The sequence below is a fragment of the Rissa tridactyla genome, chromosome 14 (genome assembly GCF_028500815.1).
Source record: "Rissa tridactyla isolate bRisTri1 chromosome 14, bRisTri1.patW.cur.20221130, whole genome shotgun sequence".
Lineage (NCBI taxonomy): Eukaryota > Metazoa > Chordata > Aves > Charadriiformes > Laridae > Rissa > Rissa tridactyla.
The window spans coordinates 4,220,682-4,238,758 of NC_071479.1; the positions used below are offsets into that span (position 1 = coordinate 4,220,682).

The 18,077-nt window shown below is 48.2% G+C and overlaps 1 protein-coding gene across 2 annotated transcripts in view; it reads left to right on the top strand.

The window, feature by feature from the left end:
• Positions 1–4,227: 4,227 nt before the first annotated feature.
• Positions 4,228–18,077, top strand: part of LOC128917726 (carboxyl-terminal PDZ ligand of neuronal nitric oxide synthase protein-like) — a 36,773-nt gene continuing 22,923 nt past the window's right edge. Inside the window, exons 1-2 of one of the 2 annotated variants that reach the window (XM_054221131.1) lie at positions 4,228–4,368; positions 8,255–8,326. In XM_054221131.1, the coding sequence (XP_054077106.1) occupies positions 4,264–4,368; positions 8,255–8,326 (177 nt within the window). In that variant the 5' untranslated portion in view covers positions 4,228–4,263. The remainder of the gene's footprint in view (positions 4,369–8,254; positions 8,327–18,077) is intronic. The other variant, XM_054221132.1, reaches the window with a different exon arrangement.

Genomic DNA, 18,077 nt, shown 5'->3' on the forward strand with positions numbered 1-18,077 from the left:
CCATAATATGCTGTTCTCCCCTTCCCCCACATCAGCTCATCCTGCTCTGTAGGAGGAGGGTACAGAAGCTGGTTGTTAGTATTATGCATAAAAACAACTCCCAAACTCTTAAATGACTATTATATATACTCCAAAGTCATTGAAATTAGTGAGAGGTTTTATTGCTTCGATGCAAACCCCAGATGATTCACCTGTATTCATCTTTCTGTCCTATAAAGCCATCAGTAAGTCAGTGAAGTCCCTTTGGTCTTAATTGATGAAACTTTACAGCAGTAAGTGCTGTTTCTAAGTAACTATGAATTGGGCATTCTGCCACTTTTATTAAATGTGTACAGAAAAATGCTGCTTTCAAGCAAATACATATCTCCTGGACAACGGCAAGTGAATTCAGCTGCTAAATCTCAAAGGGATGTCCACTGGCACACTGCAAGTCTGCTAGCAGGACAGTACACCGCAAATTTTGCTCTAAAAGTTGCACCAGCACAAACAAGTATTAATAACGTTGATAAAGTCGCATGACAAAACCAGATCTGCTAAGATAGCGATTTCCTGTAACGGAGGTTCTGTCTGCCATTACTGGATGTCTGTCTGGTTGTTCTTGCTGTGTCACATCTTATTTATCATTTAAAATCTTTGCAGCTCTGCTGCGCAGAAATAAGTGCTTAAAATGGTTAGCAGAAGGGAGGACAATTCCTTGGCATCGAGACCAGGTGCCACTGGGAAGCATGCAGTGCCTCTGCAACTCCGTTACCCAACTTGTGAAGGTGGGTTTGGAAGAAACCTGACAGGATCAGGCGGGCGCAACAGCTGCCTTCCCTGCATACCAACTGATGAAGCGATTAAAGAACACCCTGCATATAATACCCACTACCTGATTTATACCACATTTGAGTTCTCTTCAAAAAATGAAGCTATATAGGAAGAGGGATTTCCACGCAGAGTAAATGTCACCGCAGGCAGAAATGTGCATCCACGTGAGAGAAAAAGGAAAGAAATCTTGGTAGGCTGTGCCTGGAAAAGAAAGCTGATATCAACCTGTTCTCTGCAAGAACACTTAAAGCTGTGAGCCAAGAAGCTGTCTTTGGTGCTTCACTCCTACTGTGTTCAGAGAAATGGGACTTTCTGTGTGTGCTTTGCACATCAAAGGAATAACTAACTCAGTACCTCCATCTGATGCAAACACCCACTATGAAGTTTGGCTAAGTGTTCGCATCAAGAAGGGGTAATGCTAGTAGGGGTTTGTTTATACTAAATCCGTGACGATGTACTGTGTAACTGTTTAATTCTACATACTTGCCCAGTTTTATTATCCAGAAGAAAAGGCACACAGCTTTCTTACTTGCAACGGAGTCAAAGAATTTTCTTTGCTGAACAAACTATAAAGTTAACAGCTTTTTAAGTTTAGCAGCCTTCAAACTCAATTCTCAAACACAGATTTAAACCATTAACCTTAGAAGAGCTAAGCCCTACAAAAAGTTCACAGAAGTTAATGAACATGGAATATTAAACACCTCCATTCAATTGTGATCTAACACAGTCTGGCACTGCAAGCTTTATTAAATCACAGTTGCCTTATTTTTCCCAGGATTCCCATGAGATTTTTCGTTCCATTTACCCAAAGGATTTGATAATCTGCAGGATACTGGAAAGCACCAGACAGAAATAAAAAGACCACTATTGTTGTTTCATCCTGTTCTTTCTATCGGATTTAAAAAGACGTAACTATCCCAAGAGAAGTCCATATGCTCCTACTTACATAGGAATGTTCTTGTGGCAATGGGAGGGTAATGAGGAGGAACTTTCAGCAGCTCAGCACCATGACAGGTTCATGCATGCCTCAGTTAAAACGCAGTATTGCAGAATCAATGTAGACACTCACCAGTAGTGGCTGCGTTGGGTTTATTCCCCTTACTAGTTGAGCTTTGCTGGCGTTAGCATCAAAGGAAGCACAAGCATAGGCTGACTGGGTGGCATCTCCTCCTCTGCAGGCTTAGGAGAACCAAAGCACTGAGTCTTGCTCAATCAGTCCAAGGACATTTGCATACAAAATCTAGGTTATTCATTCAGGTCAACAGATATTTTTTAAATCAAGGTTCATACAAGATAAGAAAAGTGCCGTGAAATGTTTTAAGTACACACTAAACAACAGCATAAAGACCACACAAAAAAAATCACCAACAAAGAACTAGACTGATGAATCCGCAGGCGAGATGCGTATCTAGAGTAGCATATTGGACAGAAACCAATTAATGTATTTACATACCTGAAACAAAACCCATTTTGAGTTACGCCATATAAAAGAGGGATTAGCATAAACATGTGAATATTTAAATGGAGAGGTAATGCAACGCTGTAACTTGGAAGAAGAAAAAAAATGGCAGCCTGTCTGGAAACAGAAAAACTCAGCAAAGACCAGAGGCTGACCACAGAACCCACCCCAGCACAAGTGCCAGAACGAGCTGCTAATACCACAAAATACTTGAACATGTAGGGTCACAGGCAGTGAACCAATATTAATTCTTTGGGCTTTTTCTCCCCCTCTTAATTATAAGTTTCTGGATTTTTGGCTCTTGCCCATTTCCCACTGACTTAGGAGTCCTCAGAGATGCCAAGAAACTCAGGATGATTATGCTCCTGAGACAGAGACAGGGAGTTGTGCACTGTCCACCTATGGCCAAAATTTTCTCTCTTGCTAATGTGAAATCCACATTAAAAGGTGGTGTCCAACAACGTTCAAGCATCTGCCCGGGGAGTTATCTGTATGATGAAAAGTTATACCTGATCACTCAAAAATTAATTCTGGGGAACCCACATGAGATCAGCCGGAGCACCTATAAGCCTCCGCTCCTTGAATTATACACAATTCCCATTTCTGATCATTCCTGTAAAGGGCAAAGAGCATAACAGCCAGAAGACAAGCTTTGCATCTCGCCATCACAGCGGTGCACATGTCTCTGCACCCACCCCTTTGCCGTGCTGGTGCCTGCAGAGAGCGTGGGCACAGTGGGCCTCCCAAGGGACGCCCTGCATGGTGCCTTGCTGCCCAAAGTGGGAAGGAAAGACCCTGAGTGCACCATTCTCATGTGGCAGCTGCAGTGAGGTCCTAGGCCATACAATGGTTTGGGTTGGAAGAGACCTTTAAAGGCTATCTAGTTCCAACCTCCCCTGCCATGATCTTCAACAAGATCAGGTTGCTCAAAGCCCTGTCCAACCTGGCCTGAGATGTTTCCAGGGATGGGGCATCCACCACCTCTCCAGGCAACCTGGGCTCGTGTCTCACCACCCTCATTGTAAAAAATTTCCTCCTAATATCTAGTCTGAATCTACCCTCTTTTTGTTTAAAGCCATTACCCCTTGTCCCATCATTGTGTACACCATCTTTTTAGATTTTTCTAACACGGGAAATGGAGCAGGTGCTGCTGACAACATACAGCGTGACTTACACCATCCAAAAAAGCAAACAATTTGATTAAGGTGAGACTCCATCCGTAAGCGCTGCAGTTAGGAGCATGGTGCTGCCGCTCCCAGTCAAGGCAACACCTACCCCAAGGCGTGCTCAGGACTCTTCCTCACGATACGCTTACAGCCGAGAACCGGGGCTTTGGTATTTTTGTGTCCTCGGAGGTTATGTATTGAAAAGGCATCATCAGGCCAGGACAGCCCCAGACACGCGGGAGGACAAACCTCCATAAGCCAAACTTCAGCACGATGCTTCAGGTGTTTATCCTCCAGCCTACAGAGAAGACTGCACAAAGCAGAACCTCCCTTCCAGAATCACGGGGCTCTGCTCCTTCCAGAGGGCCCAGCCCGGCTCTCACCGGCCGCCCAGGCCAGCGCCGAGGCCGGCACCACCGAAGCGAAGGCGGCGCAAGGCCCGGGGCGCCGGCGGCCGGTGCAGCGGAGGTAACGCCGGCCGGCCGGGGAGCCCTGGGCGCCACCGCGGCCGGACACGGCCCCGTGAAGGCGGCGCCTTTCCCCGTGGCGGCCGGGGAGCGCGGCGGGGCCGGCCGAGGCGGGGCGGCCGCGGGCAGGGCGGGCTCCCGCCGCATCACATGAGGCAACTTGGGGCCAATGGCGCCGCGGCGGGGGCCGGGGCCCCGCTCGCACCCGCGGACGCTCATTCAAAACGCGGCCGGGCTCGGGCACCGGCAGCCCCGTCCCGCTGCCCCCCGCGCCGCCCGGCCCGGGGCTCGGCGGGGCCGGGCGCTGCCGGCGGGGATGCCCGGCGGGGCCGCGGCCTGAGGCGGCCGGCCGCCCGCCGCCATGCCGGTGAAGAACCGGTACAACCTGGTGGACGATGGCTGCGACTCCCGAGTCCCGCTGCACAACGAGGAGGCCTTCCAGCACGGCATCCACTTCCAGGCCAAGGTGAGCCGCGGCCGCGCTCCCCCCGCCCCGGCGGCCCCCCCTCCCACCGCCTGTCAGAGCCCCTCGCCCCTTCCAGGCTCCGGGGGCTCCCCCCGCGGCCTCTTCGCCCCCGCCTGTTGCGGACCGACCTCAGGGTCCCCCCGGCTGGGGCGCCTGGGCCGGCCGCCAGCCGTGGGGCATGTGCCGGCCACGGGCCCGGTGGCACGGCGGGGCCAATGGCTCCGTGCGCTCGAGGCCGGGGCTCACCGTGCCCCCTCCAGCCCGGCCCGTGGCACCTCTGTTCTTGGCTCTGCAAGTCCCCCTGCGTGTCAGACTGAGGAATCCTAAAGAAAACACCAACAAATTATGAAAGCCTTGCATTTAATTCCCACAATCAAACAGGTCCTTGCTCTTTTCCTAGTATTTTCTCAGCGGTTTATATCCTTAGAAGCCGCCCGTGTGCTTCATTTGAGAACTGATCTGGAGAGACCCCTCTGACAGCACCGGATGGACGTACACGTCCCTCGACCCGGTGCCTGTCCTGTCCCCTGTCGGGCAGGACCCCAATCCCACTGCGGTGACAGCTCTGTATTCCCCTGGAAACCAGCACATTTTACATGCTGCTTAAAACCCTGCCAGTGCCGCCTTCTATCTGACCTGTTCCCAGCATAAAAAGCTGGGCAGGCAAGGGCTTCGTTTAAATGCATGCTGTCTTCAGGTATCAGAAAGAAATACTGATATTGTCTGAATTTTTGTATCGATCATAAAGAACGGTCTGGCAGCACAGCATCACTCTGAGAAAGTGACTCCATTGGAATTGACATTCTGTAGACAGCACAGGGAACGGGTTTATAATTCAGTTGACAAGAAGAATTGCATTTTGCTGGAGCAACTGTAGGGTTCCCTTCCCCTCTTTGCAGGTGGCCTAACACAGATTAGAAATGGAATTCACGCCTGCCGTCTCCTGAGCTGGAAAGAAGGGGCATATATATATTCAAATAAAGCTTTGAAATGTGGATTTTGGTTTTCCTGCTAAAAGAGCTGTAAGACTTAAGCAGGATATAGGATGGATCTGAATAGACACTTAATCATGTACTTTAAAAATCTCTCTTCCATAGGGGAGAAAAACAATTAATCTCTGTTTTCTTTTTTTACATTAACATTTGCTATGCTGCAGACTGTGCTGAGGAGAAGAAAAATCCTTATTTTGATTTTTAAAAGGTGTGAAGCAACTGTACCTTTAACTGAGTGAAATGGGCTTCTTCAGATTGACAGCTTCAGGCACCCAGAGCTATTCAGAGAGTGGATAACACGCTGTTAAGATGTGTGGATCTGAGATAGGGTTTGCATTACCTTAGTAACATGCTTGCTCAGTTCTGCTCTAAAGTCTGTCTCTTCCAATTAGGACGCTCATTGTGGGCACATCAGTCAGCTGCGACTCTGACAATGACAAGGCTGGAACTGGCTGCCAGGTGTCTCGCACCGGGCAATCTCACTGACCACGTTCAGTCTCTAATCTCCACATACCAAACTGTCTTACTTGCCCTATAATCTTCAGGGACAAACTTCGGGAGGTCGGCACTGGGAGCTGCTCGTGGGAAGGTGGCTGTTTGTGTACAGCTTGGTGAGCTGGCAGGGCTCTGCATGGGAGCACGAGCACCCAAACTCTGTGGCAAGGCCAAAGCAGGGAGTTTGGGAGCACCTCTCCTGGCTCAGCAGTCACCAGCTCTCCTTTTGCCCCCATCTATTAATTTATCTTTGGTAGCATGGGTCCCGTTCCCTGCTGCAGCCCTGTTGTTTGCAGACAAAAGGCCAGCCGGCTGCACTGAATTAATCTGGATTACCTGTGACTGCACTGACAGCCACCACAGAGCAGGGAAGGAGAGGCGGATAGACCAAAGAGACCACAGATCTGGAGCAACACGGATGTGCCCTCGCCACCAGGGCAGAGGGAGATCCTGGCTCCATCGCTCCCTTCCCTGCTGCCCTCAGGCTCTCATGGTTTGACTCTCTTGTGGTTTACCAAAGGCTATAGCTGAACTTAACCGCTCTTAAAAATGCCATTTTGCAAAGGCGTTTACAGAAACATCAGAAAAGCCAGATGACCTTTCAGATTGCTCGTGGTGTTTATTTCAAGGCAGGCAAAAGAGCAGTAAGTACTGAGCTAGGAGAACTAATCTCTGAAAGCCCTATTAAATAGAAGTTTTTCAAGATAAAACCCATTGCAGGCTGCAAGCATTACACTAGAGAAATAAAACTAGAACTAAGTAACAGTGATAGCTGTGGGGCTGCTCTTGGGGAAGTATTTTGTCTCTGTTCATATGTATATTATCAACCTGAATGTTTGCAGGGTCTTTAGCTGCCCGTTCTCCTCCTCCTCCCCTCTCTGCAGGGGAACAACTTCCAAAAAAAAAAACCCCCACAACTTGAAACCACACACTCAAAAAACAGACTCAATTTGTGAATGAAATCCTCTTGAGAAGGGGACTGAGCTATGTAAACTGCCCTCTGCCGCCCACTAACCTGCCTGTGATGGCCGTGCGTATACAGGCTGTGTGAGATGGAGGGAGCCAACAGACCCTGCTGGGAGCCTGCCATGGCTGAGCCCGGCACCCTGCCCCTTCTGCCCGAGCCGCAGCACCAGCCCACGCTGGCAGGACACTGGCATTTCTCACCAGGCCACTCACCCTCTCACTCAGATGGCATTTTTCTTGCCCTCACCAACATGCCCTTGATGTGCAAGTCTTTCCTCAGAGCTGTGAGACACACCGCTTTACAGCATTAGTGGTGACACGCCAGGTGACTGTCCAGGACACCGCATGTTTTCCTCATTCCCAAGGCTGAGCTGGCAGCTTTGTGCCTCCCCTGCATGGCAGCGGTTCCAGCAGCACTCCTGTGCATCTGTGCCATGTGTGCTTTCACTGGTACCACCTTGTTGCAGCAGCAGGTGACAACCACAGCCTGCTTTGGCACACAAGCGTTACAACCCAGCGTAAGGGAGAGTACAGGCAGCACAGGGCATCACGCATCGGAGGGAGAAACGCCCGCAGCAGGAAGCCATCTGCCTGCAGGTCTTCCCTGAAAACTCACATGGCATCAACAGCGTCCCAACATCACAGGGGAGGGACCAGGCAACCGGCTTGCAGAAAGCTGTAGGTGAGGCGGTAGAGGTGAAGGTGCTGGGCACCCGCCCTCCGCCTGTGTCTCAGCCCCCGAGTGAGGGGCCCCATGGCCCTGCCAGCGCTGACGCTTACACTGAAATGCAGCCACCCACTGCCAAGGGCAGCCGCTATCACACTGGTGCAAGCTCAGCCAGGCAGCTAGTTTAGGGCAGCAGCTCCTGAAAGCATAGTTAAAAGCAGCTGGGGTAGGACACAGATTTGAGTGCGTTTACCAGGATTCTGCAGACAGCTGAGCTGGTCCAACCAAGCAGGGACAACAGCATCCAGAGGGAAGATGGTCCAGACTGAAGAATTAGGGCAGAATCAGGAGCCTTTTCCAGGAAAGCTAGTTGCTGCACATCCTGGCAACTTTCCAACTCTTATGTGCTTTTAGCTACGAGTCTTTTAAAAGCAGGTGTAGCGAGGAAAGACAAAGGATGGACAGTCCCATTTTCAGACCCGTGGGATTGTAACTTGATTAGCAACAGACACTGCTCTGCAAAGCACCGGTAAAGGCACATCCAGAATCCAAATGAGATCAGAAGCTCACACCCGATGTTAGAAATCCACAAACTTCTCCCTGACTTTGATAATAGTATCCACAGCAGATATTCCTATCATGTCCTGGGTCAAGAGAGTCTAACCAAGCAGGGACTAAATTAACAAAAGATGCTGCTTGTTTTGAAGAAGCCTACACCATTAACTTGTGCGTTACTTTACAGACATCTCACTGTTCTGTCTTTCAGTACATCGGTAGCTTGGATGTACCCAGGCCCAACAGCCGCGTGGAGATTGTGGCAGCCATGAGAAGGATTCGGGTAAGTTCCAAAGAGCTGAACCCCCCACGGAATAAAAGGTTACTTTCACTGGAGTGATTTGGTAGCAGTGCGCTGTTCCGCATTCCCCCCCATCCTTCCCGTCTGGAGCTCAAATCTCAGCACAATCAGGGCTGTAACGAGATTCTCCAGAAATTCCCAAGGCATATTAGGGTAGACCCATCCTCTGCTCTTTGCAAAGGGATCAGTTAGCAAAACTCAAACATAAAACCTCATCTCTGCTGAGCAGGTATGGGGATTCTCCTTGAACCTAAGAGATTTATTTAGCCTATTTGGGTTTGTGTGTGTGTATGAAAAATGAGATGTACTCAATCTGCTCCACAAAAGCACTTGAATTCATTGGCAATTCCAAATATATTATGTTATTATGTATTGAAATATCAGTGGCCTGGCAGATGTTATGGATGTAAATCCCGTCAGACTTTGTGGATTCTGCCACTCACAGAATAATTTGCTGCTTTCCCCCATCCTCCACTAGTGTTACAGTTCCTGTTTCTCATCATCAAGTCTGCGCTCTTCTTCCTCTAGCCCTTTATTCTTCAGAACAGCCTGTGAATGGTCACCAGATTTAGCTACGATTAGCAGGGTGGCTAGCTTACATCTGCTTCATGTATAACCGGTTCAAGTGTATCTACCCCAAAAGACAGTGCAGCTGTTGTGCCTGGCTGAAGTTTTGCAGGGGTCTTAATTCTGAGGCTGTTCGTGTGTCTCACATCAGCTGAAGCAGGTTTAAGAATCTTCCATTTAAAGCTTTGAAGGGATTATCCTATTTCCCCCCCCTCCCCCCACAGTGTTTAACCATCTAATTTTCATTTAGAATAGCGCTTTTTAAACTTAGCCTGTAACTGGCTGGGGAGCTGATGTATTCATCTCCAGCCAAGCTCAGAAATGACATTCCCCTGCCTTTGCCTGCTCAGACTATTAGCACAGCTCTTGCTCAGAACGCCGTGCAGCAGCGATCTAAATTGCCTGGTTATTTATGGAACAGGTGAACATCTACACGAAGCCAAGGCAATAGGTGAGGACTGCTGGGGCAGGTTAGATGCTGGCATAACTGTTGGTAATTTTTGATCTGAATCAATATCAGATTTGACACTGCATTTCTGATCTTTGACCAGATAACAGCCATGTAAGAAAATGCAGGCAGTACTTTAGTATCAGTTTCTAGAAAGTGTTGCATTCTGTTTTCACACCTGCTATTGCCATGATGTCTCAGGGGTGCAGTAACATGCTTGGGTGCTATATGAGGCATACAAGAAATCACTCTGCATTCACAGATGTTAATCTTATCACACAGTATTTTTAAAGTGGGCATCCTGTATTCTATACTGGGGTTTTAATCTTGGAAGCCCTTTCCAAAAAGGGAGGGCTTCCCTTTTCATGTGCGTATTGTACAGCAGGATCTTATTCAGACACTTCCTGGCTGCTGAGCGGAAGATGCTCCTCTATTGAAGATAGTTAATTGGCACTGATCCTTAATTAGAGCATAAAGAATGAACTGGGAGGTCTTTGAAGAGACTTCTAGTGCATAGAGTACACAACCTAGGAACTGAGGAAAGATGGGGGTTATTTATGTGGCGTTCATTTGCATGCAGAGGCCTTGTCTATACTAGAGGTTTTTCCCATGAACTCTCAGCAGCACCAGTTGCAACTGGGAGGAAACACTGGAAGAAGCTAGAAACTAGTATTTTGCGACCATCTTATTGTGAGTGGTAGTGCCTGTTTGCACTGCAAGAGTGAGGAAGGTCCTGCAGCTCTGCCAAGCATTGGCAGGGGCACGTTGTGCTGAAGCTTTCATCCTTTGTGCGCGCCAGTGTTCCACTGGAATTCTCTACTGGAGCGGAAGAGAAAAAGTCACACAGTACAAGCCCCAGCACAACATTTCCTATGCTGCTCTCTCTGCCCTGCTACATGGGAGGAGACACTTGAGCTGTCACTGGAGCAGTCGGTGACGGAGCCAGCAGGGTACGGGCAGGCAGTTACTCATGGCTTCTGCCACTCCAGAAGGGGACCGGGGAGGAGGAGGATGAGGAGTCCCAGCCCTGTATTTTTCCAAGCTCTGGCAGAGCTGGTTACTCTAGTTACTCATTAGTAAACTGATACAAGCTCTGAAACTGCCTTCCTACTACTATGTCTGGTTCTGGTCTCCAGTCTGTGATTAAAAGTGCTTGCCGCAGGGGAAAAAAGCCTTGAGCTGCCTAGCACTCAAAGTTGTCCTTAGAGTGTGGGGAGAGAGAGGGTGGTAAGAAAAGTAGCAACTCCAGTTGCTAAGTTTGCTCCTTGGCATCTTACTGTCCCATGTTTTGTACTGGGCTCTTTTTGCCAGTTGCATATGAATTATGCCAGGGAGCCTGGGAGGAGTTCAGTGGTATTCTCCACATGTTAGCAGGGCAGTCTGCTTGCAGACTTCAGGACACGCAGAGCGTACAGACTATAGGACTTTAGTCCTAGAGAGCCTCAAATGACATGTTTTGACATTAGTCTGCCAAAATTGTGGTCTGCTCTTTTGCAGTAGGTATTTAAGATGCACTCTCATAGTAAAGCTTAAATCCATATTCCTGAGTGAATGGATGCTCGTAGAATCGCTAGCAATACTCCATTAGTCACACATTAGATTCCCATTTCATAACAGGCTGGAAAACCTTGTCTCATCATGTTCTATGCTTCCACTGGAGGGAATGCAAATGCAATAGGTAGAACAGGGAAGCTGCTGTTCTTAGCTTCCCATTATGCAGAGCTAGACAACTTTAAGTTTGCTAATCCTCCCAGTGGATTATTAGCTGCATACAGCTGCCATGTTATTATATGATTGTCAGAGTTCAAACTAATCCCTCTACCTCCTCTTGCCCTGGCAGGGGAGGTGATGAAATTAGTTTGCTACTTGAATAAGAACCCCGTGCTCTGACAGACATGTCAAGTTGCTGTTTATGAGAGTCCAACTCATTGCGCAGCTCCTGGTGCAGGCAGGCGTTCCTCCACCTCCCAGAGAGAAGCCACATGCCACATCTGCCGTCTCCCACTGCCCGAGGCCATCCAGGTCCGCACATCTGGCAGCACCCGCTCGAGCTCCTGCATTCGGAGTCAGCGTTCTGGTGGAGCTGGCTTTCTGCTGAAGTGGAGTCATCTGCAGATATTTGAGCCTTCTCAGCACGCTAGGGAGCTTATGTAAAATACAAGATTTTTCTTCACGCAGAAGTCAAGTGGCAGCTAATATGAAGAATGTGAAAGTCCTTCTCGAGGGTCCAAATAGCTCCCTGATTCGGTGGGGTCACCCTTTCCCTAGACGCACTACTCCTGCCTGCCTGTCAGTGAACAACTAAATAGCCAAGTTCTTCCCTTAGCCAGCTGAAGGCTCATGGTGAAGTTAAGAAGAAAGATGTGGAGCCCATAGTGTTTCATGTTATTGAAACAGTAACAAGAAAGCTTTGCTAAAGATGCTTACGGGTACAGGCTTAGGGGATAAAGATGAGTTTTGTAAAACACAAAACATTTCCTTGATGCTCCTGAGGTTGCTTGGGAAATCATGCCCCGGGAGACCAGGGAATGGATGGCATTGTGTGAAGGGTTAACATCACAACACGTCCTGCATCCATTCTCCAGCTTCCGCAGAGCTAACACTGACCAGAGGAGAAACAGTCAGTTGCCACCTTCCTCAAGCAACACTACCCTTGGTGCAGCACTTCACAGCCAGTCAAGCAGCCCTAGCAAAATGCTGCTATTTTGAGTGGAGAGTTGTGCAAGGACGTGGTAGGAGTAAGTGTCAAAGCCTGTCATCACCACAGACAGCCTGCTGCCAGCAATTCCCCAAGTTACTCCATTTAATTACCTTTAAGGCACAGGCAGTTTCCCTGGAATTTGCACTTAAGATTCTACAAAGCCTAGAAATTTCAGATCTGTTTGGAAGGTCTGTCTTGGACCTGGGCAAATATTAACAGTCAGAAAGGAGACAGATGTTGGATTATTTAATCATCTCATAAGGGAACAGCCAACTGGTGCTGCGCCCATCCGAGCACCAGGGTGAACAAACAGGAGGTGGGCATCCGGACTAATGCGTTTCTTCTGTTATCTCCATATTTCTTAGGCTTAATTTAATTGAAAAGTCTTTTTCCCCAGAGGCCAGTGTGCCAGAGAAGCAGAAACATTTATCAATCTTGACACAGGACACATCAGAAATGCCTGAGTTCTCCTTGGCATGAGAACCAGGTTCTCATTTCAGCCTCCCTCTTATCCTGATCACTCTTGCTGCATCCATGCTCTTAAGCAGAGTCTCAAAACTTTGCAATTTCTCCACATGGTATCCTAGTGAGGAAGCGCAATCCATCCACGCTGTAAGTCATATTGACTGCCAAATATCAGCTGGTGGTGGTGAAGCGTGACATGACATCAGTTTAAAAATCAGGATGAGTAAAAGTTACAATCCTGCCGTGCAGCCTTGTGAAGCAGAGGCGGCAGGGACAGCTGCACAGAACCTGCCTCTCCAGCACCCCGGCAGCTCCCAATCTGATAGCTGGGCTTCACACTTAACGCCATACCAGGCTGTAAATTGCAATGGTTTGTGAACAAATGTGGATGTCCTTTGTCTGCTGTTACTACAGAAGGGGAGGAACCAGCTTGGCAGAGGGCAGGGTGATTGCCTTCAGCCATGTCCTTTTAATTTATCTCTGTGTGGCAGACTTCAGAGATAGAGATGTTTCATAGACTTGTTAATGAGATTCTTCTAGAACCCAGCTCCTTCAGTTTTCCCAGGCAGACAGCCTTCTTAATACCCAAGAGAAGTTCACCAAGATAACTGCTGCATAGATTCCTCTGATATATTCTGCCTGGGCTATTATGCTTGTAGCTAAGTTTTCCTGCCAGCTTCATGTTAATCTAAGCTGGAGTTGTGATCAGTACTAAAAAAAGATAGAAGCTGAACTCCCAGCTGTTGGATTTCTTGGTTAGTCTTTGCAGCCTCTCCCACTATAATGAAGTTATTTGGTCCGCTGCAATTGCAGCCCAGACTCAAGTGTGGAAGCGCAAACCGTTGGAGCCCTTGCCCTGGTATAGACCTCTGTAGCTGCGTGCCAGGATCAGTTGTTGTTGGATGGGAGTTTGTTCTGCTGCAGTTCCTGGAGGGCTTTTCCTTTCAGCCTCTTTGGAAGAGCATCCAAATGCTCAGCTAATGGGCTGGGCTGTGAAAGAAAACAATCCTAACATCTTAAAATATTTCAGCAGTCTTCAGTCTGCTGGTGTGGACCTTTCATTAGTTCTCAGAATGCCATGCACCTTCCTTTCATTTACAGGAAGGTGCAGGAAAAACAGGTGCCAATTCTTACCCAGTGAGCGTGTAAAATACAAGCATATCGTTGTCTGCTCCAAACTGCTATAGCACCCTGAGCCAGTTAAAGACACAGCTGATAGTACACGATGGTGGTGGGGAAATGCTCATTTACTAGATGCTTTATAGACAGGAGAGCTGGCCATGGCAGTTCACCCAAGACCTTCAAATAAATAGTGTCATCACATAGTGGCATTCACTAGAGCGCCTGAGGAACAGTACATAGAAGATAGTCCCATGCTGCGGTCATGGGTCCAATCAACATTTATACTGACAAGCAGACAGCAGACCTTATGGAAAGATGAGAGGAGGACTTCAGAGACAAGCTTCCCCAAGCCTGTACATTTCTCTTCCTCCTTTCTCCTCCATACCAAAAGGACAATGTATTTACCCCAAAGTACACTCCAAGAGAGCATCTTTTTCTAGAATGCCTTCCCTGCTTCTCTGGAGGGCCATGCAAGGGTTGCTTACGCTGATATTAGACAGAGCATATAGCCTCCAGGAAAGAGCAGTGGTTTTAGATATCCAAACCCAGTATACATAAGCATGTGCAAACTTGCTCTGATCCCTTTTGCAGAAAGTCTGGTGTCAGTTTTGGCTCCTCTCCAAAGCAGAAGCCCAAGAAAGGCTCCTGCAGCTTCACACAGGCAGTACATGATCAGACTATAGTCAATCCTTTTCAGCACAGCCTACAAGTCTACCACAAAAAAAAACCTGAGGACCTTGCACTAGTGACTTGGAAGGAGATTTACAGGTGATTGTGGATGGCTTTGTGTCCTCTGCCCATTCTCTGGATCGTTCTGTACTTCTGTCTCCCTGTCCAGCAGCCCGCACACCCTTAGCTGCCCCCTTACCTGCCATCTGCTTTATTATGGGAGACAACCAGGCAACACAGCAAAGCCACAGGCACAGAGAAGAACAGTCTCTCAGACAGGCAGGCTAAGAACACTGACGTTGGCAGGAGGGCATCAAGAGCAGAGGGGATGGCTTGGCCCCAGGCACCCTTGCCATACGGCCCTTCCCTTCCCCAGGCACCGGTGCCCTGCGCAGGGCCACGTCCCATTTCCCTGCCCGCCTGCAGGGCTGCCCAGCTCCAGGCACTGCTGTCTCACACACCACTTACTCCCAGGGTCCCATCCATGACAGGCACCTGAGGCAGTTTAAGTTTTCTACCATACAAGATTAAGCTAATTGGTTTTACCTTTCCAGGCCCTGGCAAAATACAGCAAGTGTTTTCAGGATGGTAATTAAGTGTTAATTGCATCTAAGTTTAGCCCTAATGCCTCATTAGTTTGTTTTCCTCTATTTGTTGCAGCTATAGCAGAGCCTCCTGCACAGTGATGGGGATCAGGCTGGGCTTCCCAGGAGGCAGAGGGGTCCTGCAGCATGCTCTGAGCATCCTACCTGAGCCACGCCAGGGAGCCTCTTGCCTCCTCCTACACAAGAGGAGGAGATCTGGGTGTGAGGACAGAGACCCTTGGACCTGAACGCTCTAATTAGCATCTAGGCAGCAGCTCTGCAGGGGTCTCTGGTGTCCCTAGACACACGCATTAGCCCATTTTCATGATACAGTGCATTTCGCATCCCTTCCTATTACTCCTTTGCTGGAGCCTTCACCACTCCAGCCCCCCTAGCAGGTTCTTTGCCCTGTCCTATGCCAGAGGACTAGTTAGTGCATTTAACAAGAGCAGGCAGCATTGAAACTACTATTATTCAGTGTCCTGCTCTCCTAAAAATCCTCTTACTGTTCACACTGCAAATGGCACCTGAATTTGAAATCCCACAGTTGGTTCATTGGTCTTTAAGAAGATAACAGACCTGACAGATGCCCTTGGGAGGGAAAGCCACCTTACATTAGGAGATGACAACCACATCACAGGTCTTACCTTTCTGCAGCACAGGCACTGCCAGGATGCGGAGGAAGGAGATGAGCCCTCTGGCAGAAGGTCTAGAAAGAATCCATTTCTCCAGGCAAAACAAGTGGCCTCAGCCTAAGACTGCAGGGTCTCCTCTTACAACATGTAGAGATGTGATGTAGAGCCACAACCTCCCAACCACTGCTCCTTACCCTCCTCCCACACCTCCTGCAGAAAGGGCTTCCTACCCTGACACTGAGTTTTATAGCCTCTCTCCTTTCCCAGTATGCCCTGCAGCCCTAATTAGTCAAAACACCTGGTGGGACTGTATCTCCCAGAGGTTCTTTGCCATAGAGGCTCGAGGAAGGGAGAAGGCTGGGGTTGGAAGGATGGGTGATGCATGTGCAGCTCCTTAGGCCTCTCATGTGGTCTCCCATCCATGGTTGTCTTGGCAAGCTCAAGTGTGTTTCATGGATATACTGCTTTACTATCCTTACAGAAAATTTAATTTTCATAAACTTAAGAAATGGCTTTAAAAATGCGGAAGCTGTTTTTCTAGAAGAATTAAGCCTGCTGTGTCTTAAACTAACCTAAGCTTGCTTTATCCAGTTTCTGCTCTTCACATTATCATAACGCAAAGGGAAGAAGCTCTTAATGAGATGTTTTTGCGGTGGCATCATGCACGGTGTTTCTAGGCAGCATTGTGTAGCTATGGTGGAGAACTGACTTCACTCTGCTTGTACGTCTTGAGTAGGAGGAGAGGAATAAACACGTCTGAGATTACACGAGAATCCAGCCTTCTGCTCACTGCTTGGGGGTGTCTCACCATGCCATCGAGCTCCCCCACTGACTTACAGTCTCTTGCAGGTTTCCACCCTGCTCATCTCCAACCCTAAATCACCTCTGGACTTCTTGCCGCAGAATAATGATTAGTTACCTTCTGCCACTTAATTTCTGAGGTGAAATGAGTGGGGACTGGTCTAGCTGTGAATACTGGCCACAGGAGACAGCTTAGAGCTTTTTCAGTAGCCGCGTGCTATGACTTAGTTTTTGAGAAGTGACTGGTGATTGTAGAGGCTTCAGTTCTTATACCCTGTTCAGAGCGCGCTACGTATGATTGATAACAGATGGATGGAGGGATCAGTCAGTGAAATGTGTCATCTCTAAGCAACAGTGACCTTTTAATGTCTTCCTCAGAGTGCTGGAAGCTGGATGGCTTCTCCAGCGAGGGGGTGGAACCAGTGAGGCATATTGATATTGTTTTGCATAAGAGTCAGGACGGATTGGAGTTCAGTTGAAGGCTAATAAAAGCAGCAGTTAAACGGATAAAAGCCAAATTAGAACGTTAATATCAAATAGAACAAGACAAAGCTTTTTGTCTCATGCTAAATCTTGGCAATGAGGCACGTACCTTTTAATTGTAAAATAAAGTGGCTTTAACAGCATTATCATCAGATTACTGAAGCATTTGATTTTACTAGCTAAAATATCAGTGTATGAGATCTCTGCAAAGCTTTTATCTAGTTTGAAATAAAGTAGCTTTTACAACAATTATGTTACTGGTTGTAGAGTATTACAGAGATGAAATATAATGGCTTTCAAATTACGTTCTGGTGTAGAACTATCAGCCACAACTCAAAGCTGCTTCTTTATTGGTGTCTGAAAAAATGTAATTGAGATGGCAATGGCAACCAGAGCGGTAGCAAGCACATTGGATTAGCTTGTTAACGAGGAGGGTGCCTTACTTTGAGTGACAACTGGACGGGCGAGGGCACAGGAGCTGGGGCTGGCCATGGCCTGGAGTGCCTTTGGTGGAGCAGAGACCCTCCTTGTGTGGCTAACGCAAGCACACGCATTGGTTTCCACTAGAGCAGGTTGACGTTTCAGGATGAGCAACAAAACAGAACGGTCCATGGAAACACAAACACTTAAACCTGTCCCGTGGGCAAAGCTATCTACATGCAGGGAAAAATACAAAAAAATCAGCTTGTAGCCACGATGTAACCTCGCGCTTTGACCTCAGCCTTTCTGGTTCTTAGGTTGAGTGTTGGCACTGGACATGGGAGGAAGGCCAGTTCTAGTGCCACAACAGTGGGTACCTTGTAGATGTCTCAGTTTTGTGCAGTGCAGGGACCCTTTGTACTTTATGGATCGGTGTTCTGAGGAGCGGGGACCCTGAGGGACCATGACCACAAAGCAAAATTCTGCCTAGTAAAATAAGATTTACTGTCAATAGCTTGGTTCTACGCGTGCTTTCTTCATTCTGCTTTTGCTCTGTACTATATGAGGCCTGAAGGCCAACCAAAACGGCGTTACTTAACATAATACTTTGACAAGCTACTTCATGTTTTGACCAAAATACTCTATGATAAATCTACAGAATAAAAATCTTGACTGGGTCCCTGGAGAGAGCAGGGATTTTTCAAAGGCAATGCAGAATGGTTTTCTTTCTTTTGTGCAGACGCGATTAGACATTTTCTAAACGGCCTTTCCCTGGGCCAGATGGGTTATTTGGACTAATTGGCAGCCGCCTGACTGTTTTCAGGACACCTGAGTCACT